This window comes from Malus domestica, chromosome 13 (assembly GCF_042453785.1).
Source record: "Malus domestica chromosome 13, GDT2T_hap1".
Classification (NCBI taxonomy): Eukaryota; Viridiplantae; Streptophyta; class Magnoliopsida; order Rosales; family Rosaceae; genus Malus; species Malus domestica.
In genome coordinates, this window is record NC_091673.1 from 38,809,535 (window position 1) to 38,837,321 (window position 27,787).

A 27,787-nucleotide genomic window follows, 5' to 3' on the forward strand; every position below is an offset into this window, starting at 1 on the left:
CTTCTTCCTCCTTCTTCCTTCTCCTTCCTCCTTCCTCATTCTTCCTTCCTCTTCTTCATCTTCTTCTTCTTCTTCTTCCTCCGGATCTGCCCAAATTCGGCTTTTTTTTTTCTTCTTTCTTCTTCTTCTTCTTCCTCTTCCGACTGCAACTTTTTTTCCTTCCTTCTTCTTCTTCTTCATCTTCCTCAAAAAAAAAAAAAAAAAAAACCGAATCTGGGCAGATTCAGAGGAAGAAGAAGAAGAAGAAGAGGAAGGAAGAAGGAGGAAGAAAAAAAAAACTTCCCCAGATTTGGAGGAAGAGAAGGAAGAAGGAGAAGAAGGGGAAGGAAGGAGAAGGAGGAAGGAAAAAAAAAATGTTGCATTCGGGTGGAAGAAGAAGAAGAAGAAGAAAAGAAGAAAGAAAAAAAAAAAAACGTGGCTGACACGTGGCGTCCAGTCATTGTCCACATGGGCGCCACGTCACAATTAACGGCAAATTTAACAGTTTGACTAACGGATGTATGAGATTGTTCCAAAATTTACACTTTAGGTATGATTCTGAGACGAAAAAAACTTGATGTACTAAATGTTGAAAACCATGAAACATGAGGGTAGTAAACAGTCTTTTACCCTTAAAAAAATATCGATTCTCGTAAAAACCGATAATATCGCCGATATTATCGGTGATATATTTTGTACCATGGTTGGAACATATATTTGATGAATATGTCAAATTGCCACGTAAGCTATTAAATTCTATTTGACATGTTAAACTTGACATATCTTTGGAGAAGCTCTTGGAAATTTATCCAAAGGATTCCGTACATCGTGTTAACACGAGTTTCAGTAGTTAGTTCCATCTCTCTGTATCTCTCCTCTTACTGCAGGCGGGAAACTGATAGTTGGGAGCAAAACCCTCCCTCCCATAAACCGCTGAGACACCCGTCAGATCCCTCCCTCTTCTTTCCTAAAATCCCCAACCCTAATCCACCCAAACCCACAAACCCCCCAGAGAGATTTAGAGAGAGCAAAAGCGAGAAAGCCCCCCCCCCCCCTCCTCGCTCTCTCCATGGCAGTTCCCCTCCTGCACCAAAACGACGACGCCTCAACCGACATCCACGCCTCCACCCCCCTCCGCTACCTATCTCTGAACCACGTCTATTCCGCCACCTCTCCTTGCGTCAGCGCCAGCGGGTCCTCCAACGTCATGTCCAAGAAGGTCAAAGCTCGCAAGCTCGACGACTTCGACGATGGCGATGCCGGCGATCAGAATCTTCAGAAGCCCTCTCCCAAACCCTCACTTGTCAATGTCTACTCCCGCCGGGTCAAGCGGCCTCGCCATTGCTCCTCCTTCTTCGATGCTTTGCTTGCCCGGAATGAGCCGGCGGCGGTGAAGATTGAGGCGGTTGATGATGTCGATGGTGAATTCGAGAGGATTTCGGAGACCAAGAAGAAGAGGAACCTCGGCTTTAACGAGTTACTCAAACTGGGGGTTGATTCTAGTATTCTGTCTAATTTGGAGGGTCCTCGGTTGAGGGATTCTCGTAGCAATCCGAAACTTGATGGCAGTAAAAAAGGAGAGAAATTGGGCCTCAACAAGCGGAATTCTTCTTCTAACTGCGAGAAAATTCTTTCGGATTCGCCTTCTGTGAAGAAATGGGTCGGGTATGTGTTAGTTTAGGGTTCCAATTATTTATCTTTTTGTTATTTGGTCGAAAGGGTTTCTCTTATATGTTTGAATGATTATTGGGAGAGTGTTAAGGGTTGATTTTCGACAGGTTGAGTTTCAAAGATGTCGATCCCAAAACTTTTATTGGATTAGAATGCAAGGCAAGCTCTCTGTAAGCTCTTTTTGACAATTGTAATAGTTTTGATCTTTATTTGAGTATGTGAGGAGCATAGCATTGCTGTGCTTGTCGCAAAATTCTGAACGTTTGCTTTGTTGAGTACAGGTCTATTGGCCATTGGATGCTGATTGGTATTCGGGTCGCATTGTGGGTTACAACTCTGACACTCATAGACATCATGTATTGCTCTATCATATTCGTCCCATCCGGTTTTGTTTAATCATTTTTATGTTCAGAGCGCCCGAGACAATTTGCGAAAGTTAAAGCATGAAAACTTGTTTGAGCCATAACTTATGGATTTTGCAATGTAGATTGAATATGAAGATGCTGATGAGGAGGATTTGCTTCTATCAAGCGAGAGAATCAAATTTTATATCTCTCGAGAAGAAATGGAAAGTTTGAGTTTGAGTTGCAGTCCAAAGAGTACAAACAGTGATGTCTATGATTATAATGAAATGGTTGTGTTGGCTGCGAGTTTGGATGACTGCCAAGAACTAGAGCCTGGGGATATCATATGGGCCAAGCTTACTGGTGTGTGATTATCTACTCTTTTGATTTTGTTCTAACTTGTTATTATATTTCTTATGGCTTGAGGGAGAGGATGGTCATATATGATAACAAATCACAAGGTAATCCCCTTGCATTGGAAAAAAAATTGTTTCTTGGGCCTTTCAGGCGCCTACACAAATCAGATGGTTTGTCCTAGATGAATCAGAGGCTCCTCTGTAGATAGTAGGTACCAGTTTTTTCTTAAGATTATGTTTTCTAATTTCCAATTAATGTAAGGTTCAGTGGACGAAAACAGGAGTTAAGTGATCTTTGGCCCGACTGAACATGCTCTATGTTTGTTTATGATTTAGGAGCAGCATTGGGGCTTTGATTGTGTTAGGCCTGAGTGGTTCCTTGCCTTCTGATGTTAACCACTGTAGAGTTAATGTTAATTATCCCTGCGTTTTCTTAATATATATTTGTTTTTGTGGATAAGAACACAAACTTTTATTGAAAAGAAAGAAAGGAAAGAGTCAACGGTGTTCATCAAAATCAGAATCAACAACAACAACAACAACAAAGCCTTTTCCCACTAAGTGGGGTCGGCTATATGAATCCTAGAACGCCATTGCGCTCGGTTTTGTGTCATGTCCTCTGTTAGATCCAAGTACTCTAAGTCTTTTCTTAGAGTCTCTTCCAAAGTTGTCCTAGGTCTTCCTCTACCCCTTCGGCCCTGAACCTCTGTCCCGTAGTCACATCTTCGAACCGGAGCGTCAGTCGGCCTTCTTTGCACATGTTCAAAATCACCGGAGCCGATTTTCTCTCATCTTTCCTACAATTTCGGCTACTCCTACTTTACCTCGGATATCCTCATTCCCAATCTTATCCTTTCTCGTGTGCCCACACATCCCACGAAGCATCCTCATCTCCGCTACACCCATTTTGTGTACGTGTTGATGCTTCACCACCCAACATTCTGTGCCATACAACATCGCTAGCCTTATTGCCGTCCTATAAAATTTTCCCTTGAGCTTCAGTGGCCTACGACGGTCACACAACACGCCGGATGCACTCTTTCCATCCAGCTTGTATTCTATGGTTGAGATCTCCATCTAATTCTCCGTTCTCTTGCAAGATAGATCCTAGGTAGCGAAAACGATCGCTTTTTGTGATCTTCGCTAGATTGCTCCGGTCATTAGTGTGGATAAGTATATAAATGGATAGAGATAGGAAAGCAAACACAAGATGTACGTGGTTCACCCAGATTGGCTACGTCCACGGAATAGAAGAGTTCTCATTAATTGTGAAGGGTTTACACAAGTACATAAGTTCAAGCTCTCATTTAGTGAGTACAAGTGAATGATTTAGTACAAATGACATTAGGAAATATTGTGGGAGAATGATCTCGTAATCACGAAACTTCTAAGTATCGGAGTGTGGTGTCGTCTTGACTTGCCTTATCTGTCTCATAGGTAGATGTGGCATCTTCTCTGGAAGTACTCTTCCTCCATCCAGGGGTGGTATCTTTAACTGGTGGAGATGCACAAGGTAATGTATCAATTTCACTTGAAGCTTACTTGTAGTTTCAGGCTTGGTCAAGCGCGATACAAACCATGTAGTAGGAGTCCCCCAAGTCGCCGAGCTAGGGGGTCTGCTGAAAGAGGTGACAGACAAGGTAAGCAATCAGAGCTCCGACTGATTGTTCACCTTCTCCCCATCTTGCAGCAGCATGAAGGATAAAGAGAAGAAAAATGAGAAGAGATGATATGAGATACTTTTGCTTTTGAAGAAGTAACTTTCCACAGGCTTATTCTTGAACTGAGCTGGAGGGTTTTCTGGTTTTCTCCAGAGTATAAGGCCGACTGAAGAATTTGAGGGTCAAAACAAGTCCATCAAATCTAGAGTACGTTCCATCCTGCTGATATGGGATACTTTTGCTTTTGACAGAGTAATGAATGTATCGGCACGTGTGCTGTTACGCTTGTCTCCACATGCTTCCTTGTACCCTTCGCACTTGCCCTATCTGTTCCTCAAGCAGATGCGGAATCTTCCCTGGAAACATAAGATGTTGAAGATGAGTACTCGAGAGCAATGCCAGGTAAGTAATCAGGTAAGGGGTTCCAGGCAGTCAGTTCCTGGCTGGAAGCTTGATTCCAAGTGCTGACTGATTGCTCTCTTTCTCCTTGTCTTGCAGGTAAAAACAAGGCCAAAAGAAAAGACAGGGAAAAAGCATGATATGGGATACTCTTGCTTTTAACCCTGATGATATGAGATATTCTTGCTCTAGTATAGCTTGTTTGCAGAGGTATTATCGGGGGGAAAGAAAGCTGAATATTTTGAAAGGCTTCGTTGGGAGTGCCCTTTCAGATATGATGAAGGGTTGAGCATTTTTGCAGGTCTGCCTGTCCGTTGGGGATGGAGGTCGACATATATAGGAGTCTCCCTAACAACAAGTAGTAATGCTATTCCTTTACCCTGCTTGGTCATAGCACGGTAGTGGGAGCTGCCAGTTTCACATGTTTTAACTCTGTCAGAGCACTTTGAAAAAGTGGTCTGTGGTATCTGGCTCTCGAGATTCGGAGAACGATGCCTCTTTGATTTTTGAGAAAGCAATCATGCTGGGGGTATGACTCTCGAGATTCGGAGAGCAGTGTCTCTTCGATTTTTGAGGAAGTAATCATGTTGGGAGTCTGGCTCTCGAGATTCGGAGGGTGGTGCCTCTTCGATTTTGGAGCAAGCAATCTTGTTGGGAGTGTTGTCTCGAATGTGAGTAAAGGTTGGGCATGTTTGCTAGTCTACCTTGCCACGAAGCACAAAGGTTGACACACAGGGACTTTCCAATTATCCAGCAATGGTACTGTTCCTTTACCCTCTCTTCGATTTTGAGAAAGTAGTCATGTTGGGAGTCTGGCTCTCGAGATTCGGAGGACGGTGCCTCTTCGATTTTGGAGCAAGCAATCTTATTGGGAGTGTTTTCTCGAATGTGAGTAAAGGTTAGGCATGTTTGCTAGTCTACCTTGCCACGAAGCACAGAGGTTGACACACAGGGACTTTCCAATTATCCAGCAGTGGTACTGTTCCTTTACAGTTGTGGGTAATAATATGGTAGCTAGACCTTCAAAATTTATGTGTCTAAACTTTTGTTAGTGCTGTTTCTTTGCTATTCTTTTACCTTTCTTGGTCAGAGCGATGTAGTGGGAGCTGCAAGCTTCACGTGCTCAACTTTGGCAGAGAACTTTGGCAAAGTTATTTGTGGTACCCATGAGCTATTGTTGCGTGTGGGAAGTGGGTGATTGAACAGTAAGATTCATGTGCTTTCTACTTCACCAGAAGTCTTCGACAGAATGCCCATAATTTCTACAAAGCTGAGTGTGCGTGTGACAGGTGCTGACAAGGCTAGAAAAGTAGGTGCCTCTTCGATTTCTGAGATCGGCCCTCGTGGTCTCTGAGCAGCCCAGCTTTTGAGAAAGCGAGCGCCTCTTCGATTGATTCGGAGAACGATGCCTCATCGATTTTTGAAAAACCAATCATGCTGGGGGTCTGGCTCTCGAGATTCGGGGAGCAGTGTCTCTTCGATTTTTGAGAAAGTAATCATGTTGGGAGTCTGGCTCTTGAGATTCGGAGGGCGGTGCCTCTTCGATTTTGGAGCAAGCAATCTTGTTGGGAGTGTTTTCTCGAATGTGAGTAAAGGTTGGGCATGTTTGCTAGTCTACCTTGCCACGAAGCACAGAGGTTGACACACAGGGACTTTCCAATTATCCAGCAATGGTACTGTTCCTTTACCCTCTCTTCGATTTTTAAGAAAGTGGTCATGTTGGGAGTCTGGCTCTCGAGATTCGGAGGACGGTGCCTCTTCGATTTTGGAGCAAGCAATCTTATTGGGAGTGTTTTCTCGAATGTGAGTAAAGGTTGGGCATGTTTGCTAGTCTACCTTGCCACGAAGCACAGAGGTTGACACACAGGGACTTTCCAATTATCCAGCAGTGGTACTGTTCCTTTACCCTTGTGGGTAATAATATGGTAGCTAGACCTTCAAAATTTATGGGTCTAAACTTTGTTAGTGCTGTTTCTTTGCTATTCTTTTACCCTTCTTGGTCAGAGCGATGTAGTGGGAGCTGCAAGCTTCACGTGCTCAACTTTGGCAGAGAACTTTGGCAAAGTTATTTGTGGTACCCATGAGCTATTGTTGCGTGTGGGAAGTGGGTGATTGAACAGTAAGATTCATGTGTTTTCTACTTCCCCAGAAGTCTTTGACAGAATGCCCATAATTTCCGCAAAACTGAGTGTGCGTGTGACAGGTGCTGACAAGGCTGGAAAAGTAGGTGCCTCTTCGATTTCTGATATCGGCCCTCGTGGTCTCTGGGGAGCCCAGCTTTTGAGAAAGCGAGCGCCTCTTCGATTTTTGAGATCGGCCTTCGTGGTCTTTGAGCAGCCCAACTTTTGAGAAAGCAAACGCCTCTTCGATTTCTGAGATCAACCCTCGTGATCTCTAAGCAGCCCAGCTTTTGAGAAAGCAAACGCCTCTTCGATTTCTGAGCAGGCGCCTCTTCGATTTCTGAAGCTTCGTCGAGTGCAGATTTTTATAGGGGCTGGCATTAAGTTCCAAAGCACACTTGAATCTCCACCAGTAGAAGCTTCATTCTTGCACTTCTAAGATCTTGATTTGTCCGACCTCTTCTCTCTTCAACACCTTTGAAAATGTCTGGCCCCTCCGACCGTCGTTTTGACTTGAACCTTGTTGAAGAGGCAGCCCCGCCTTCTCCAGACAACATATGGCGCCCATCCTTCGTCTCCCCTACTGGTCCTCTTACCGTTGGGGATTCCGTGATGAAGAATGATATGACCGCTGCGGTGGTGGCCAGGAACCTTCTCACTCCCAAAGATAACAGACTACTTTCCAAACGGTCTGATGAGTTAGCTGTTAAGGATTCGCTGGCTCTCAGTGTTCAGTGTGCAGGTTCTGTGTCTAATATGGCCCAACGCCTATTTGCTCGAACCCGCCAAGTTGAATCATTGGCGGCTGAAGTGATGAGTCTCAAACTGGAGATTAGAGGGCTCAAGCATGAGAATAAACAATTGCACCGGCTCGCACATGACTATGCTACAAACATGAAGAGGAAGCTTGACCAGATGAAGGAAACTGATGGTCAGGTTTTACTTGATCATCAGAGATTTGTGGGTTTGTTCCAAAGGCATTTATTGCCTTCGTCTTCTGGGGCTGTACCGCGTAATGAAGCTCCAAATGATCAACCTCTGATGCCTCCTCCTTCTAGGGTTCTGTCCAGTACTGAGGCTCCAAATGATCCCCCTCTGGTGCCTTCTCTTTCTGGGGCTCTACCGACTGTTGAGACTTCTCCTAAGCAACCTTTGTGAAGGCTCCCTCTTGTGTGCTTATTTTGACTCATGTATATGTACATATTTGTAGCTTATCGGGGATATCAATAAATAAGCTTTCCTTCATTTCAACGTATTGTGTTAAATACACCAAAGCCTTCTTCGCTAAGTTCTTTGAATTTTCTTTTGTTAAAGCTTGTATGTTGAAGCTTTCTGAGTGGAGCATGTAGGTTGGGGTAGTGTTCCCTTAATTTCCCGAGTGAGGAAAACTTCTCGGTTGGAGACTTGGAAAATCCAAGTCACTGAGTGGGATCGGCTATATGAATCTTAGAACGCCATTGTGCTCGATCCTGTGTCATGTCCTTCGTTAGATCCAAGTACTCTAAGTCTTTTCTTAGAGTCTCTTCCAAAGTTTTCCTAGGTCTTCCTCTACCCCTTCGGCCCTGAACCTCTGTCCCATAGTCGCATCTTCTAATCGGAACGTCAGTAGGCCTTCTTTGCACATGTCCAAACCACCGTAACCGATTTTCTCTCATCTTTCCTTCAATTTCGGCTACTCCTACTTTACCCCGGATATCCTCATTCCTAATCTTATCCTTTCTCGTGTGCCCACACATCCAACGAAGCATCCTCATCTCCGCTACACCCATTTTGTGTACGTGTTGATGTTTCACCGCCCAACATTCTGTGCCATACAGCATCGCCGGCCTTATTGCCGTCCTATAAAATTTTCCCTTGAGCTTCAGTGGCATACGGCGGTCACACAACACGCCGGATGCACTCTTCCACTTCATCCATCCAGCTTGTATTCTATGGTTGAGATCTCCATCTAATTCTCCGTTCTTTTGCAAGATAGATCCTAGGTAACGAAAACGGTCGCTCTTTGGTATTTCTTGATCTCCGATCCTCACCCCTAACTCGTTTTGGCCTCCATTTGCACTGAACTTGCACTCCATATATTCTGTCTTTGATCGGCTTAGGCGAAGACCTTTAGATTCCAACACTTCTCTCCAAAGGTTAAGCTTTGCATTTACCCCTTCCTGAGTTTCATCTATCAACACTATATCGTCTGCGAAAAGCATACACCAAGGAATATCATCTTGAATATGTCGTGTTAACTCATCCATTACCAACGCAAAAAGGTAAGGACTTAAGGATGAGCCTTGATGTAATCCTACAGTTATGGGAAAGCTTTCGGTTTGTCCTTCATGAGTTCTTACAGCAGTCTTTGCTCCTTCATACATATCCTTTATAGCTTGGATATATGCTACTCGTACTCCTTTCTTCTCTAAAATCCTCCAAAGAATGTCTCTTGGGACCCTATCATACGCTTTTTCCAAATCTATAAAGACCATGTGTAAATCCTTTTTCCCATCTCTATATCTTTCCATCAATCTTCGTAAGAGATAGATTGCCTCCATGGTTGAGCGCCCTGGCATGAACCCGAATTGGTTATCCGAAACCCGTGTCTCTTGCCTCAATCTATGCTCAATGACTCTCTCCCAGAGCTTCATTGTATGACTCATTAGCTTAATACCCCTATAGTTCATGCAATTTTGTACGTCGCCCTTATTCTTGTAGATAGGCACCAAAGTGCTCATTCGCCACTCATTTGGCATCTTCTTCGTTTTCAAAATCCTATTGAAAAGGTCAGTGAGCCATGTTATACCTGTCTCTCCCAAAAGTTTCCACACTTCGATTGGTATATCGTCTGGGCCTATTGCTTTTTTATGCTTCATCTTCTTCAAAGCTACAACCACTTCTTCCTTCCGGATTCGACGATAAAAAGAGTAGTTTCTACACTCTTCTGAGTTACTCAACTCCCATAAAGAAGCACTCATTTCATGTCCTTCATTGAAAAGATTATGAAAATAACATCTCCATCTGTCTTTAACCGCGTTCTCTGTAGCAAGAACCTTTCCATCCTCATCCTTGATGCACCTCACTTGGTTTAGGTCCCTTGTCTTCTTTTCCCTTGCTCTAGATAGTTTATAGATATCCAACTCTCCTTCTTTGGTATCTAGTCGTTTATACATATCGTCGTAAGCCGCTAACTTAGCTTCTCTGACAGCTTTCTTCGCCTCTTGCTTCGCTTTTCTATACCTTTCACCATTTTCATCAGTCCTCTCCTTGTATAAGGCTTTACAACATTCATTCTTAGCCTTCACCTTTGTTTGTACCTCCTCATTCCACCACCAAGATTCCTTTTGGTGTGGGGCAAAGCCCTTGGACTCTCCTAATACCTCTTTTGCTACTTTTCGGATACAACTAGCCATGGAATCCCACATTTGGCTAGCTTCCCCCTCTCTATCCCACACACATTGGGTGATTACCTTCTCTTTGAAAATGGCTTGTTTTTCTTCTTTTAGATTCCACCATCTAGTCCTTGGGCACTTCCAAGTCTTGTTCTTTTGTCTTACTCTTTTGATATGTACATCCATCACCAACAAGCGATGTTGATTAGCCACGCTCTCTCCTGGTATAACTTTGCAATCCTTACAAGTTATACGATCCCCTTTCCTCATTAGAAGAAAATCTATTTGTGTTTTTGACGACCCACTCTTGTAGGTGATCACATGTTCTTCTCTCTTCTTAAAGAAGGTGTTGGCTAAGAAGAGATCATATGCCATTGCAAAATCCAAGATAGCTTCCCCATCCTCGTTTCTCTCCCCAAAACCATGGCCACCATGAAAACCTCCATAGTTGCCTGTCTCCCTGCCCACGTGTCCATTTAAATCTCCTCCTATAAATAACTTCTCCGTCTGAGCAATTCCTTGCACCAAGTCTCCAAGATCTTCCCAAAATTTCTCCTTCGAACTCGTATCCAACCCTACTTGAGGTGCGTACGCACTAATCACATTGATAAGTTCTTGTCCTATTACAATCTTGATTGCCATGATTCTATCTCCTACCCTCTTGACATCTACAACATCTTGTACCAAGGTCTTGTCCACGATTATGCCAACACCGTTTCTCGTTCTATTTGTGCCCGAATACCAAAGTTTAAACCCTGAGTTTTCTAGATCCTTTGCCTTACTACCAACCCACTTAGTTTCTTGTAGGCACATAATATTTATCCTTCTCCTCACCATAACTTCCACTACTTCCATAGATTTTCCCGTTAAGGTTCCTATATTCCACGTTCCTAAACGCATTTTGCTCTCTTGAACTCTACCCTTCTGTCCTAGCTTCTTCACCCTCCCCCGTCTAATAGGATCAAAGTACTTCTTTTGTGTGTCCCGGGTAAAGTTGATAGGAGCATATGCTCCCAAACAACTTTGAGTGGAGTCGTTCGAAAAGAAGTTTCTATGGCCCCCTTGCTCATTTAACACTGCATCCGGGTGCCGATGGAGATACAGCGACCCTTGCTCACTTATCACTGTGCTCAGGCCACACAGCGCGCCACTTACGGGTGACGCCCTAGCTTTAGCGCGATTTTGTTCTGGATTCATTTTCATAAGGATTCGACGTGATCATGGAGTGCCGGCTGTCGACTACCTGACGCCCTCCCCCTCCTCCTTCATCAAAATCAGAATCATGAAATAAATATCATATCCCATTGATTGAACTCAAAACTAGGTCGGAATTGTTAACAGTGATGTATCCAATTATCTGCATAATCTAATTTCTATTGCTTTGTTTTTGAGTGAAAGCGTAAAACTATGGCTATTAGATCATTTCGTCTTCCCTGACTGTTGTCTGACTTAATATAAAGACAATAGGTTTTTTGAATCATAGATACAAATGTGGTGGAAACTGTTTCAGGAGGTTAAAGTAAGTTGGGTCATTCCTAAAGGGTGTTTTGAGCTACTAAGCACCAATTTTAAGGCACTTGGAAAAGGGAAAAAATCCAAAGCTTTGTGGGGTTGCCTGGTATCGGCAATTTTTTGGAATATATGGCTGGAACGCAACAAAAGGATTTTTGAAGACTATACTGGAGTGGGGGCAGAAGTACTTTGGGGGAGAGTAAAATATTGGGCATCTTTTTGGGCTTCGGTTACTAAAGAGTTTAATAATTGCTCTCTATCTCAAATACTGTGGGATTTGTTAGCAGCAGTTAAGTGAGCTAGGTCTAGAATTGGCTGCTGTAGCCAAATCCTATTGGGATTTTCCTTTCTAATTTGTTGGTGGACTTCTTATCCACTTCTGTGTATTTCTCTATTCTTTAATAAAATTGTTTCTTCTCAAAAAAAAAAAAAAAAAGTTACATGTGTTGTGAGTTTCTTCCACTGTTGTGCATCTATTTTTTATTCCTTTGAGCTCAGACCAACTGGTGATTTCAATTATTGGATTTCACACAAGCTTCTATCAACTGCTGTCGTGCAGGTTATGCTATGTGGCCAGCAATTGTGGTGGATGAATCCCTTATTGGTGATCGTAAAGGCTTAAGCAAAATTTTGGAAGGAATATCAGTTCCAGTGCAGTTTTTTGGTACCCATGACTTTGCAAGGTAATTCTTTGACATCTAAGGAACTTTTATGTATATTTTGTGCACTTAATTGCATATTATACCTGAATTTTCCATTTTTAACATGACATTGTTTTTTACTGTTGTTATCTATACAGGATTAAAGTGAAACAAGCAATCTCATTTCTCAAAGGACTTCTTTCTTCTTTCCATTTGAAGTGCAAGAAGCCTGGATTCATGAAAAGCTTGGAAGAAGCAAAAATGTAATCTTATGTAATTTTTTACAATACCTTTTAATTTCTTCATGTTGCTAAACTCATAAATTTAATCAATTTATAATCATGCAATTGTTCTCATTTGTTAATATAACCTGCTTAAATTGTTCGCATTTGTTAATCACGCATCCATCCCAAATTGGGCATCTTGAGATTATTGTAGTTTTGACCCTATCTCTACACGCTTTGAATATGTTGTGCAAGTATATAATGACCTAATAGGCTAGGAGGCAAGTTTTGATAGGACTCTGTGTACTCACTCTAATTAATATTTATGCACAAAACAATTATGTGTTTGAGACATTATCATGCATGCTTTTAGACTTGGAGGCTATGAGATTTAAATGAGTAATTTTTTAGTATGTGCATCCATCACCCTACATAGCTTTAAGTGGTAATGACTGCATTGAGTTTTTTTCTTATATTTATGTAACTTCTTGTGTTTGTAGTTTATACCCATTCAAATTCTTCCAATCATTTGTATGATACAGGGTTTAACCTGATTATATTTCTTTCTCAGTGCAATATGTAGACCTTTTAGTTATTGCATAACTGGGTAATCTTTTGTTTTCATCAGGTATCTCAATGAACAAAAGCTTCCAAGAAGAATGCTACGGCTGCAAAATGGAATTAACATTGATGAATGTGAAAGTATAAGTGGAGAGGATGAAGTGAGTGCAGATTCTGATGAAGGATGTTTTGATGATGCAGGGATTCCGAGAACACTGGATTACCTTGGAACTTCTCCATTTGTGATCGGAGATTTGCAGATAATAAACCTAGGTAATTCTTTATACTCTTGTACTTCTTTGCTGACATTATATAATATAATCTGGATGGTTCCCATGCATTGTCCACATTTTGATGTTATAATTGTTGAACGCATTTTCATTCTTCAAACTAGATTTTCTGAATCCCAACTTTGTGAGGAACCGCTACTAGTTTTGTAGCCAGATTTGTACCTTCCCCCCATCAAAGGGAAGGTATTGGGTTCAATCCATGCTGAGCCCTGGGGGGAGGGGGATTGGGAGAGGGAATGTTATTTTCCATTTTGTAGGCTCCACTTCATGAGGAAAAACAATGATGAGAAAAGGTTGCCCCATCCTGATTGCCAACATTTTTTTCTTTTCTGTTTTTAGCATTTAATTGATTTAGAGATATTCAGACAAGAAATTATGGATTAATTTCAATAGTTTCTATAAAATTATTCTTTAAGATCTGGTAGTTCATAGAAATTATTCAATAACTGGTAGTTTATTAATTATTGACTTCTGTATAATGAATTATATCCAATTAATTTCTGGTATTTTATTAATTATGACATTGTTAACTTCTGTATATAGAATTGTAAAATATTAAACCTTCTTTGTCCTGATTTGAATTTATCCTTGAGTGAAGGATAAAGAATGTTATGGGTAGGAAATCTAGTAGAGGAATGTAGCTTTGGTTGGAAAGTGGCTGTTGGAGATTCAAAGCAGAATTGACTTCCCTTTGGTGTGGTGTAATAGGAAGTGTGGGGTGAATGATAATGGATGGGCTCCAGAGATTGCGGCTAGAGGCTCTAGTTAGTGTCCATGGACAGATATTTCTAAGGTGTTTCTGTCTTTTGCATCACTCTGCAGTTTTGGGAATAGATTTGGGGTGGTCTTATTCTTTATCCTTATCTCTATAGATTTTCATTGATATTTTGTAAGGTGTAAATTTGTCTTCGTTCCCTCTTAGTTGGGATCTTGGGTTTCTAAGATATTTTAATGAACATGAATGAGAGTGCTCCAGTCTTGACTGTCAGACCTTGAAACGGTCTTGCTGGTCCCAAATAGAGTTGATAAGAGAATTTGGAGGCTTGAGTCATCAGGGATTTTTCGTGCAAGTCCGTTTCCAGGTACCTTTTGGATATCTTACTCTACCTAATTTCATTCCCTCCCTTGTCATATGGAAAACTGAAGTATCTACTAATGTATGGGTGTTGGCTTGGCTAATCACTCTTGGGAAAAGTAATAATTGTACATGTTCTTAAGGCGTCCTTCATTCTATTTCTCCCTACTGGTGTGTCATGTGTAGGAAGGATGCTGAAAGGTTGGATCATCTGCTAGTGATGTCAAGTTATTCTTTGATGGAAATCATAGAGAATAGGAGTGTTTCAAGGACGTTTCCATTGAGGAGCTGGGCTGTTTATAGGGTGGAGTTTGTTTTAGTCTTCTTTGCGGGAATCTACTGCATCAAAGCCTAGAGAGTTATCTTCTTTTTTTTTTTTTTCCTGTTATTTGTTCTGTTTGAAGAGCAGGTGTTCTGTAATATACAGGCTTCTCAGTTGTGGACTCCACTTTTCTTGTACCTTTTATATCTTATTAAAAGTTTCTGTTTCCTATGTATAAGAAATAAATATTTCCCAATTGGTTCTTGAGACTTCCATTCTACTCAGCACCATCTATAAGAAAGTATATCCAGTTGGTTCTTGAGGCTTCCATTCTACTCACCACCATATTGAATTTTCTTGCAGGAAAGATTGTCAGGGACTCAGAATGTTTTCAGGATGAGAAATACATTTGGCCTGAAGGTTATACTGCCTTGAGGAAATTTACTTCAATTACAGGTGGGACTCTCTCTTTTATATAGACAGCCTTTTCATACTAAAGTTATTCTTTTTATTTATGTTAAGGCCAACTTTATTGCAATGATATTACTCTTGTAACAATCTTGCTTCTGATAAATTTTTGGATCAGATCCAAGTGTACTTGCCTTATATAAGATGGAGGTGTTGAGAGATACCGAATCAAATATTCGACCTCTGTTCAAAGTGACAATTGATACAGGAGAGCAGGTTAGGCTTTCTCCAGTTACAATTTTGAGTGCATTTGATAGTATGTGATTGTCTCTTTAAGTTCCTTCACCAGGTTATCAGTTTGTACCTCAATAATTTACTTATTTTCTTATTGATTCATATGTTATTAATCACTTTTGATATCTCAGACGTCTGAGTAGGACTCGATTGCATGTATAATATATGCTGTGTATAGGTGTAGCTCAGAGCAACAACTTTACCGGAGTTGATGACTCGTGTGCCATCTGGTAATCCCATTTTAGCATAGACAGATTGTTGGGTGGTATTTGGGATTGGAAATTTGCGCCCATGGATTACCACTGTTTCCCTTGAAGGTTTTTCATTTGTGCTTTTTATTCTTCTCTGCACTTTCTTTTGGGCCTAGCTCAGAGTAACAACTTTACCGGATAGGTTGATGACTCTGAATTAGAAATTGTTGCTTCTTGCCTTCTTGTCTTCCAAAAAGGCTCAGTTCCTGGATCACTTTGATACTGAATATTGGATCTTACATTTCTCAAAATCTAAAATCAATCTAGGTGGTTAGTTTCATCTATTGTTTGGGAAATGAATAACCAACTGTCCTCAATCATTTTATGTTTATGTGGATCTTGTCCGTGTACTTCTTTTCCCGATGTGTAATTATTTGTGTATAGCTTCACCACCTATTAAGCTGTACTTAGGGCTTGTTTGGTATTCTTGTGCTTTGAAAAAAAACTGCTGGAAATTGCTCAAGGAAGCCGGAGCAAGATGGGTCACCCCAAAGGGTTGTTTTGAGCTCCTAAGCACTAAATTCGAAGGCCTAGGGAAAGGGAGGAAAGCCAAAACTTTGTGGGGATCTCTGTTGATGGCCCTCTTCTGGAACATTTGGTTGGAGCGTAATAAAAGAGTCTTTGAGGATTACAAGGGAGTGGGGGTTGAGGAGCTTTGGGATAGAGTAAAACACTGGGCAGCCCTTTGGGCTTCGGTTTCAGTGGAGTTTAGAGATTACAATTTCTTTTCTATTTTTAGGGATTTGTTAGCAGCCGTTATTTGATTTGGTCTAGCTTTTCCTCTGTTCAATTAGTTTTCTTTAGGGGTCCTTGCTAGTTCTCTTATAGCCCTAGGTGGATATCTTTTCCACGTGGTTTACTTTTTCTCTTTTGTAATTCTTTCGTTTTATAAAATTCTATCGTTTCTTTTCAAAAAAAAAAAAAAAAAAAACTGCTTCTGCTGTGCTGTGAGAATAAGCAGCAGAGTGTTTGGTAAATTTTTTTGTAAAAGTGCTTTTGAAAACAAAAAAGTAAAGCAGTATTATAGTGTTTGGTAAACTTTTATGTAAAACAGCTGTGACTGTGTGAAATGGCCAAAAAAGGTATAATACTAGATGCGCCATTAATTTAATTTTCTTAACAAATAAAGGTGAATTACTAAATATACTTTATTTTTAAAAGAAAAATATTTATAAAATTTATCTTAAACATATAATCTAACGTTTAACAATAAATCATAATCCAATGTTTAACAAGAAATCATAATCCAACATTTATAATATCTATTTACTATACAACTATTACTCTTTATCTTTTCTTTTATTATGGAATCATAATTTTTTATTCTATCTTCTTTTCCAAGGTTTGGTTCTCCTCTTTTGCAAAACCTGTATTTTCTTTCCTCTTCCACCATCCACTCCTTCTCTCATCCTTCTCTCTCGTCTCTCTCTGCCATATCCTAAGGAAGGCTGGGTCACCGACAAATTCCACTCCCTTATCGAAGACCACCACCACAGCAACACCAATCGCAATCCCTCGAACACAATCCCTGCTCTCTCGACGGAGATTTGGGAGAAGTCGTGGGAGAGTTCCCTTCATGTTATTGCCGACAACTACCACCACTTGGTCGTCTTCCACTCACCGGCGTCGTTTTGGAGCTTTCAGCATGTCCTCAGCTCCTTCTGGGTCCAACCCACGTGGCCCTTCATCTTCACTCGCGGGGTTGGCGATGAAGTTGACGGGTATAATGTATAATTTATTTAATTGCTAAAAGCCATTTTGGGTATTGGAAAATTTCATTAAAGGCCTTAGCGCCTCTTTCGAAATCGGTTTGCGTAGAAACTGGGCAAGCAAAAAAAGCCGGTTTTTCAAAGCTGGGTTTTGCAGCTTTGTGTTTTTGGCTTTTTTTCATGCAAAATTGTGAGAAAAAGTTAAAGTTGAATGTTTACCAAACGTAAAAAGGCTCCCAGCTTTTTTTGATACCCACTTTTTTCAAAAGCACCTCAGTACCAAACCAGGGCTGATACCTCTTACTTCCACGAGGGTTTTCTTGCTGATAATCTTCTTGAATTATATAGTAAATGCACTTATGTTTTATTCGTAATGTATATAAACTCGTTACGCATTTGATCAACTGTTAATTAACTTGTCCTTGCTAAACCTGTTAGGCATCTGATCAACGGTTAAGTAACTTATCATTGCTTAGTTTAAACTTTAAATCCCCTAAATGTGGTCTACAATTACAATCCCGAATACATATTTCTTTACAATTCAGAATACATATCCACTTGCAATGACAGCAGTGTATGCTCTCTTTCTAATTATGGTGCACTGCCTAGGTAGTACGTAATAAAAGGACGTTGTCTTGTTATATGTTTCATCTTCTATTTTGTGATTCCTTAGTTGAGTACAGGTGTATGTTGCACAAAGAAGTATCTGGAATAAATATCTGCCAATGTTGTTGTGTTATTTATTTTCCCTTCTGCTCATCTCTTCCAGTTCAAAGGATCTACACCATCAGCTTGCTGGAATAAAATATACAAAAGGATAAGGAAAGCACGAAACACTTCATTTGATGGTTCTAATGGCAATGCTGACGGCAGATTAGAAGGGACCTATAAATCTGGTTCTCATATGTTTGGTTTCTCTATACCGGAAGTTGCTAAACTTATTCAGGTATCTAAGCTGAGTTGTGCATTAGCACTACTAAGTTTCTACTACCGTTATATTTGTGAATAAAATGTGATCCTTTTATTTTTCATTTTTTTCTTGGGCTTTGATGCCTAGTTTTATTTATTTGTTCCATCAAGATTAAGAATTTATTTTATTTTTGTAATAACGATTGTTATAACTTTTAATTTTTAAGCATGTTCAACTGTTTAGTACTGCACCTCTCTAATGAGTAGTATCAAAGTAAGGATTGGGAATCTGGCCGAACTACTGTACTCTTGGGTTGGATATAGAATAAATGCCATGTCAACCATGAAGATATATTATAAATTGTATATGCATATGTTTGCTTGTATAGATGCATTTGTGCGCACACATGTAATTTCAGATCAATATTCTTCTTTATTATATCATTTTTGCAATATACTTATCTGTTGAAAATGTGGAATCTTTTCTGTTGCTTAGTTAATGGTTCTTGACTAATAGTTGTTTTGGATACATGTTGTAAATTGTTGAATCCCATTCCATTTTAAGATGCTACACAGCTTTTTCTGCTTCTGCCCTTATTCCTTGATTTCTAGCCTAATATAAACATTTGGGGTTTTGGCAGAGGTTATCAAAATCCAGGCTTTCTTCAAAATTACCCAAGTGCAAGTTAGCCTCTAGGAGATATCGAGATGTTCCTGTTGGTTACAGACCTGTTCGTGTGGACTGGAAGGACCTTGATAAATGCAGTGTTTGCCACATGGATGAGGTAATCTCCAAAAGCTTTTCCACATCATTTTATAACTGACATTCTTTTTTCTGCTGTTCTGCATAATAGTTGTCTGTTGGTTTGCTGTATTTATTTTATCTTGTTTCTTTAAAAGATTTACTACATATATATTGTTTCTGTCTTTTCCGCTAGTTGCTGTGTTTTATTTTTAAGTGGGAGTTCGTTTAAACTCTTTTCCCTATTGGTTTGCTAATTGGTGTTTTGTTTATAGGAGTATGAAAACAACCTGTTCCTGCAGTGTGACAAATGCAGAATGATGGTAAGGGTCTTTTGGTAGTGGGGATCGCAGTACTGTTAATGGTGGTTAAACTATGAAATTCAAGATAATATTCAACCAAATTTCTTTTTCAAGGCTATTTGAAGCGCTTCATTCTCTACTTTGTCGTGTGTTTCCTGGTATGTTCCTTTTTTTGATCAGTAGTAATGTTTTGCAGGTCCATGCAAGATGCTATGGGGAATTGGAACCTGTTGGTGGGGTACTATGGTTATGCAACTTATGTCGGCCTGGGGCTCCTAAACCTCTACCACCTTGCTGCCTTTGTCCTGTAATAGGTACTTATAATTCATTAAATCTTTGAACTTTGTAACGCCATGGATTTCACATCATTAAATTATTGAACTGATTTTCGTCCAGGGGGTGCAATGAAGCCTACAACTGACGGGCGCTGGGCTCATCTAGCTTGTGCCATATGGATACCAGGTTCATGAAAATACAGTTTCCATTTTTTTTCATTGAATATGTATTTATTTTTCTATTAATGGTCTGAAAATGTTTCAGAAACCTGCCTATCTGATGTTAAGAGAATGGAGCCAATTGATGGGCTTAGTAGAATCAATAAGGTATTTCCTTGTTCACATTATATGTTTCCACACCACTATGGCTGCCTCCTTGTGTTCGCCCCTCCCCCATTTTCTTTGACGTGTGTCACCTTTTTTATGTTTATCTTGTGAGGATTTGTGTGGCAGTGATCTCATATACTTTTGGTCGTTTGGGATCAAAATGGCAAAAAACCATACTGTCAAGGTATTCCTGCCTCCACTAATCTTCTGTTTTGTAACAGGACCGTTGGAAGCTATTATGTAGTATCTGTGGCGTTTCGTATGGAGCCTGCATTCAAGTAAGTTCATTTATATTCCTATAACAATACACTGCTGGTCAATTTGTTGAATTTATAACATGTATCGTGATGTCAAACTGGCTGAATATTTTGTTGCAACCTGCGGGGAAGAAACACTTTGAATGTTTTTTCGTCTTTTTGGAAATTCACTGAATGAATGATTCATATTGAGGGATTTCTAGAATATTTTACTTATATTTTGGTCATCAATCTGCTTTATTTATTACGTTTTTGAAGAAAAAAGGGTACCTGGTCCAAGTGAAATAATTAACATAATAAATGCTCCAGAGTTGAGCATTTGTTAGAATCTTCGTATGCTAGTAACCAATCTTCTTTATTCAGTGTTGCATTTCTTGGAAAAAAGGGTTAGTCTGTCTTAGAGGAGAAAAATATACTTTTAATCCATTTTAGAATATCATGTGTAAAGCTTAAATTTGTATTCTTTTTGTGCCGTACATAATTGTAGCATCTATTTAGAAATTGGTTGGCTTTCATATGCTCTTTACTTATTTTCTATGATATATCCAATGTTTTAAAAGGCTTGCCTTAGGGCGTGCCTAGGCGCCCTCTGAGGCTAGGCTTGAGGGTTTTCGCCTCTATTTTGAGGGAGTGGGCGTAGGGCTTCGCCGGAGCCACCTAGGCGGCGGAAGGCGTGCCTCAGGGCTTTTTTTTTTTTTAACTCCCAAACCCAAATTTTGGGTAGGGTTTTAACTGCCTCATACCTCTTCCTTGCACTATCGTCTCTCTGCCTTTTTTTTCTGATTTTTAATTTTTATATAATGGATGTGTGTTGTCTGCGTGCATATATATGTATAATATATGTGTGTGCTTAGGGTGATTATTGGTTAATAATCTTTTTTTTTTAATATAATATATGTGTACGCTCAGTGTATATATTAAAAAATTTAGGTCCAGTGAGGCTTCGCCTCATGCCTAGGCCAGGCTATCCCTCGGATCCCTCGCCCACGCCTCACGCTTTTAATACACTGGATATATCTACTTTCCTATATATATATTACATGCATCTTTGTATCTTCCCCGATTAATTTTTCCTTCTTAACTGTATAAAGTCAAAATTCATTGATAATAACCATCTGAATTTTGTCCCTTCCAGTGTTCAAACCATACCTGTTGTGTGGCATATCACCCACTTTGCGCGCGAGCTGCTGGTCTTTGTGTTGAGGTAGTTTTTTTTTCTTCTCATTTTTACTTGACATTATTGGTTTTTTGTTACTCTATTTTTTTCAGTAATTTGCTGGATGCATTACTGAATTATTTCAATGGAATTTTTTCCTCAAGTAGTTCTTAATTTGTTCCTATTTATTTTTATTCTATTATTATAACTACGAAGCTTGAGGATGAGGACAGACTACATCTACTATCTGTAGACGATGATGAAGTAGAGCAGTGCATTCGTCTTCTTTCCTTCTGCAAGAAGCATAGGCAGGCAACAAATGACCGTTCAGCTGCTGATAACTGTATTGGTCGAACTGGGCGCCAGTGCTCAGAATACACTCCACCAACAAATCCATCTGGATGTGCTCGTACGGGTATGTAAATGTATAATCAGTCTACTTTAGATGAAATTTGATAATCCTACTGCAAATTACCTCACAAGTTTGTTTACATTTCTGCGTCGCTTTTGGCACACTTGACAGATATGATGTTATAATCATAATGTACTATGAAGCCATGAGCTGTGGCCATAATTGTTTATTTATTTTTTATTTCTACGACATAGTGTGTGATCCATATTTGAGGTTGCCACCCTTTATTTATTGAAAGAGTCAAAGTTGATTATGATTTAATCTGCTTGTTCGTGTTTTGTATCATGTTCTAAACGAACTTGACTCTATTGTCTGTATGACTTCCTACATATCTCACCATCCCTCATCATCTCTCACTCATTTACTCATTTGGCCTTTGCTGCCACCATCGCTTTACTTCTTTATTCCAGATCATACTGAAAGATGATTAAATGCTTTACGAGATCGATACTTAATTCCATATTTTCTACTGATCTTTTATGTAACTAGTCTTTATTAAACATCGAGTCCAGTGTCATATGCTGTAGGATAATAAACAATCGAGTGCCTGTTTATCTGTCCTGTTTAATTAATGAGATTCGGTAGTGTTTGCGATCTTATTTTATGAATGCTCCTATAGTGTATGCACTATTGTTGTACCATATTTGGGCCTCATGATTTAGCCCATGGACTATGTATAAGGGGAGGGAAACCCTTGTCGTATAAAAGGGATCCCTCACCCTCGCTCTAGACTCTAGAGTAAAAACCCTAGCCTCTCTACTCTTTTAAAGGCAACAACAAGCCTCTATTTGCATTGTAACCCACATTTACACAGCGAAACTAGATCTACACCAACATGGATGTAGCCTCTACTCAGGGTAAACCCTGATATATCCTTGTGTTCTTGTGCTTTTGTGTGATTTACGGTTGGATCTAAGTTGATCCAAAGTCCAACCGATTTTGTGCATAAGCAACTATCATTGAATCATTGATATAGATACTCAGTTTGTTGAATTTATTATTTTGAAATTCATTAATTTTTTGTTGCAATCTCTCAATCCAACCCTTGGGCAGAACCATACAACTACTTTTGTAGAAGAGGGAGAAAAGAGCCTGAAGCCATAGCTGCTGCATCCTTAAAGCGTTTGTTTGTCGAGAACCAGCCTTACTTAGTAGGTGGTTACAGCCAACACCAATTGTCAAGTAATTCACAGCTTCCGAATGGCTCTAAGTTCTGTTCTAGCCTTCAGAGGCTGAAAGCCTCCCGGCTTGATGCTCCTAATGACATACTTTCTATGGCTGAGAAGTATAAATACATGAGGGACACCTTTCGAAAAAGACTAGCATTTGGTAAGATATAATTTTCTTACTCATATGGTTATCCGAGATTTCATTGAAGAAACATTTAAGAATGTTGTATGTAAATAACAGCTTCTCCTATTTATGTTCAGATTGGTTATCTTCACCAATCTCCAACCTGTTTCTTTAGATTTGTAATTTATTTTGGTAACAATATTGTGCTGCTACTTCGAAGCTACTAGTAGATACCTAGGTCTTTCAGGGAGCACGTTGTAACACTTTGAGCATATATAGTAAATGCATATATAATTTTAAAAATATCACATCATTTAGTGTTATATTTTAATTGTTATTCTGAGTTCGTCTTTCGGAACTTCTTTTCTTTTAACTACAGGAAAATCGGGAATTCATGGTTTTGGTATCTTTGCAAAGCACCCACATAGAGCAGGGGACATGGTAAAGTAATTTTCTTAGTATATTTTGAACCTGTAAAAGAATACTTTGAATACTGATCATATCTCTTGTAGGTGATTGAATACACGGGCGAACTTGTTAGACCTCCTGTAGCTGACAGGAGGGAGCACTTCATATATAATTCATTGGTGGTAAGTTATGTACTAAAGTCATTGCTGTGCTCGTTGGAACTTAGGCTTTATTATTTTTGCATGCATTTTATGTTGCATGACAAATCACGTCAGAATAGATATCAAAATTGTTCATGGATAATTACTAGGCAATCTAGGCTAGATGGAAGTCAATGTTGCCGTCTTCCCTTGAGCGTGCAGGTCTCCAAGTGTAAACCAGTAAAAGTGTCAAACCAATGTGATCTGTAACCTGCAAGTGTAAACTATTAAAATGTCCAACCAATGTGAGCCTTAGTTGTAAAGCGCTAGCGGTATTAATAGACTCATACTTTGTTTAGGGTTAGAACTTCCATAAACTCCCCAAGGTTTAGTGAAAGAGGTGAGCTATTGTCTCTCAAGATTGAAGAATTCCTTTAGCCATGTAATTTTTAATTCTATTTGCATGGAAAAGCAGCTTAGCTAGGTGCATCCTCTCCTAAATTGAAGTCCACTAATCATGCGCTCAGGGACCTACTATTTTAGATTCCATCATGCTCAACAAAATTTTTTAGGTTTGCACATAATTCTTAGGGTTGCATCCCAACTTTGGGGGTTTCCTCAAAATTGTTGAATTTTGTTATTGCCCACTTAAGCTATAGGAATATTCATTAAAATCTCGTCCAAATTTATGGAGAATTGAAACAATCAGGCGTATCTATTAGGGGTATGTTTGTTACTCAAGTTTTGGATTTTCTAGTATTTGTAAGGTTCTGTAGTACTTCATATTTATCTCCCGTTTAGAAACTTTTACATTTGTTGATGCTCGAGTATGAAATGAGAAAGAAATGGCGCTCTAAAGCCTTACCGTTTCCCATGCAGGGGGCTGGGACTTATATGTTCCGGATTGATGATGAACGAGTCATTGATGCCACAAGAGCTGGAAGCATTGCTCACCTAATTAATCACTCTTGTGAAGTGCGTATTATCCAACCCTTGTCTACTTATTTAGTTTTACTTTTGTGAAGTATTTGTCATCTTGAATTGTCTTTATCCTGAACATAATCCAGTAGAAACTGAACTTCACAAGGATGCCCAGAATCAAACTCTCCCGTAAATACATGCCCATCCCCACCTCCGCACTCAAAAATCTCCTACTTGTCTCAAAACTTAAAACCCATAAAAATATTGTCAGCACAGCTAGCAACAAGTCTCTTTTCCTCCCTCTAGAAACTCAGGGCATGTTTACTTATTTGGAATGGGAGAAGTCATGAATGAGAATCATACATGGTTGTTCAGGTATGACCAAGGTATTAAATATCGATGATATCGGAAATATCGGAAGTCCAAAAACACGGAATATCGATGGAAATATCGGGATATTATCGATATCGATAAAAATAATATGGAAACCACGGAAATTGTAAGAAAAACTTGGAAATTTTTATTGAAACTTTGCAGGATGTTTATTTAGTCAATTATCTATTAGTTTATCACAAAAAATTGGAAGGAAATGCATTGCATGATGGATTTAACTGATTTAAGTTGATTATATAGCGAGCTGGCAAATTTTTCACTCTTTGAGGTTCAAATTTTTCACTCTTTCCCTTAAATTATATATTTTCACTCTTTCCCTGAAATTGAGTCCTTTATCCTAATCTAATCTGGACCCCAGATTAATTTATATTCACTCTTTCCCTGAAATTATATAAATTGTGCAATTGAGTCCTTTATCCTAATCTAATTTGGACCCTCCATCTTGATTCTCACTCTCCGTCACGCTGCCACGTGGCAGCCCACTAACCCTCACCCTATCTCTCTCTCTCTTTTCCCGAGTCTCTCTCGGACCCCTCACTCTCTCTCAGTTCTCAACTCTATCTCTCTCTCGAACTCTCATTCTCTCACTCCATTTCCCCGATCGCACCCACACCCAGGCACACCCAAATTCGTCCACCCTGATGCCAGTGCAGCATCTCCACCACCCTCCTGAACTCTCCCTCCCTCTCCTCCATCTTTGGGAAGCACGGCGACGCGCAGAGGACTCCATTTCCTCGATCGCACCCACACCCAGGCACACCCAAATTCGTCCACCCCGATGCCAGCTCAGTATCTCCACCACCCTCCTGAACTCTCCCTCCCTTTCCTCCGTCTCTGGGAAGCACGGCGACGCGCAGAGGAACCCCGATGACCCCAAGGACACCCAACCCATATTCCGGCCACCTCCGGAGAAAAGAGATTGCTCATTTTGATGGGTCTGAGCGTGGATTGCAGAGAGGGGTGCAAATCTTGGCAGCTGCGACGACGGAGCCTTGGCGATATTATCGCTAATATCGATAATATCGCGATATTTTGACGAAAACCCGTTGGATACCTATTAAAATATCGGTAATGTGAAAAACCGATAATATCGGCGAAATATCGCCGATATTATCGGCATTCCGGACATTGGGTATGACATACCTACGTTCAACATGCACTTTTTCATTCATGATAAGTAGACATCCCTTTAGGCTTCTCACAAAGTAATGCATCACAAGATTCTGGGAGTCAAAATGTAGATTGATTTGATATCGTTTTCATTTAATAAACAAGCTAATGCGTAAACATAAGAAATTATGGGAGAATGATGCCTCTCTTTGATACATAATGAGTTAATGAAAGAATTTAGTGATGAGAAATTTTCCTTTTCCTATTGATTCTTTCGGAAACAAAATTTCATCAAGGGAGAGGTGTTTGTTCTCAAGTAACCTTGTATAACATTTTACACAATGGTTTGTTGCCATTTCAGATATGGTGGAAATCATAAAATTTATATTTTTAAATTGTGTACACTTTTGCAATTACTGAGTTTAAATTGGATGGCTTCTGCACAAGCTTTTTATTTGTTTATTTAACCTTGTACTTACTCACCTTTACCTTTGTTGTGTGCAGCCAAATTGCTACTCAAGAGTCATTAGTGTTAATAATGATGAGCATATAATTATATTTGCAAAGAGAGACATTAAACGATGGGAAGAACTTACATATGACTATAGGTTATCCTCGATTCTTGTTGTATGCAATTTTTCTTATTATTTCATTTCATGGGCTAACGTTCTTCTTATTATCGCAGATTCTTTTCAATAGATGAACAACTGGCATGTTGTTGTGGTTTCCCAAGATGTCGGGGGGTGGTTAATGATGTTGAATCCAAAGAGCGAGCAAGCAAGCTTTGTGCCCCTCGCAGCGAGTTAATAGATTGGAGTGGAGAATGATATAAGGTAGGTGAATTGTAAGTGTGTTGACTAAGGTGAATAGTAAGATAGGTGACCAGTAGTGCACTTTCTAAAATATTGCACAAGTACATTATGAAATATAAGGGTCAGCGCGGAAGGCATCAGTCTTTTAGGTTCTCTTTGGTTAACTTAGATTCCCGCAACGGACCATTAATCAGGTAGGGAAGTCTGTCTAGTTTCAGGTTTCACACAATTTTGTTTTCAGGCATACCCGCCCATGTGTAATAAAATTGGAAGTAGGGTTGCTGTAAAGTTAATTGAAGTTGTGTTTCTTGGTACACAACTAAATAAACACGATAAGTTTCAATATTTTGGTATCTGCTCGCTGTTTCTCACTATGTATTTTTCTCCACTGTCAATTATCACGACTGATTTGCATTGATAATTGTTTTCCTTGTGCTGATCGTTCCCTCAATTTTTGTTTGTGCAGAAATTGTCTTGTTGTAAAATGTGTTCAGTTGAGATCCGGAGGTGCGGATTTCTCCCAACAATCTGCTATACCTTTTTATCTCTCAAGGCAGATGGCTTGTGGAGTCCCCCGTTCTCTTGTTTTTACTTGACAAAAAACCATGCGATTCAGCTACCCGTTTTTTCTCAAGCTGATCCTCCTCTTGGTTCGGGCATGTAAATTTGAAGACGTCATTGAGAGATCCATAGCTGATGCGGTACAAGCTAACAAGGATACAAACGTAAACCCCAGAAGAACATTGTTTTGGAAATCTGAAAGGTGTAATTTGATTAATTCAATGTGTATTACAATAGAAGCCGAAAGGCTTAATAAACTTAAACTCAGTCCTGGGGAAGTTCAGGGATCTTAGTTTTTGGGGTATAAATGATCTCGGATGGCTAAAATTTATCATGTCATGGAAAAGCAGTGAGCTTGCAACGGAAAGGTATCGTGCATCCAAAACGGAGTTCGAACGTCAAATCTACTCGACCGTCTGTTCTATATTAGTACTTTCCACTTCAGAAGATTTCGACCTCGAATCATGATCTGGATAAATACCCTCGTAGTCGTTGAATTCAAATGAGTCGGCAACATTGGAAGTATTGGAGATCCTCATATAATCGGGCATGCATGTCAATAGCATGAGCATTGTCATTGATTCGCTTACGAACTTTAAAACAAAGTCCGCTTTGAAACACTAATTCGCGGGGGTTTA

General features: G+C 39.8%; 1 protein-coding gene across 2 annotated transcripts; it reads left to right on the forward strand.

Moving 5' to 3' along the window:
• Positions 1–758: 758 nt before the first annotated feature.
• On the forward strand, positions 759–27,476 carry LOC103405616 (histone-lysine N-methyltransferase ATX2-like). 2 transcript variants are annotated; one of them, XM_070810347.1, is made up of 25 exons: positions 759–1,644; positions 1,758–1,820; positions 1,932–2,006; positions 2,138–2,357; positions 11,976–12,099; positions 12,216–12,320; positions 12,910–13,115; positions 14,833–14,925; positions 15,056–15,153; positions 17,901–18,077; positions 18,682–18,825; positions 19,058–19,105; positions 19,281–19,398; positions 19,481–19,546; positions 19,625–19,686; positions 19,908–19,964; positions 21,079–21,147; positions 21,316–21,514; positions 22,565–22,840; positions 23,184–23,245; positions 23,317–23,394; positions 24,232–24,327; positions 26,281–26,384; positions 26,462–26,609; positions 27,055–27,476. In XM_070810347.1, the coding sequence occupies exons 1-24, from the start codon at positions 1,636–1,638 to the stop codon at positions 26,601–26,603; spliced, it is 2,691 nt and encodes an 896-aa protein (XP_070666448.1). In that variant the 5' UTR covers positions 759–1,635; the 3' UTR covers positions 26,604–26,609; positions 27,055–27,476. The 2 variants fall into 2 exon arrangements, with proteins under 2 accessions (XP_070666448.1, XP_017191601.3); XM_017336112.3 differs by having other exon boundaries at positions 767–1,644; positions 1,758–1,809.
• The last annotated feature ends 311 nt before the right edge of the window (positions 27,477–27,787 follow it).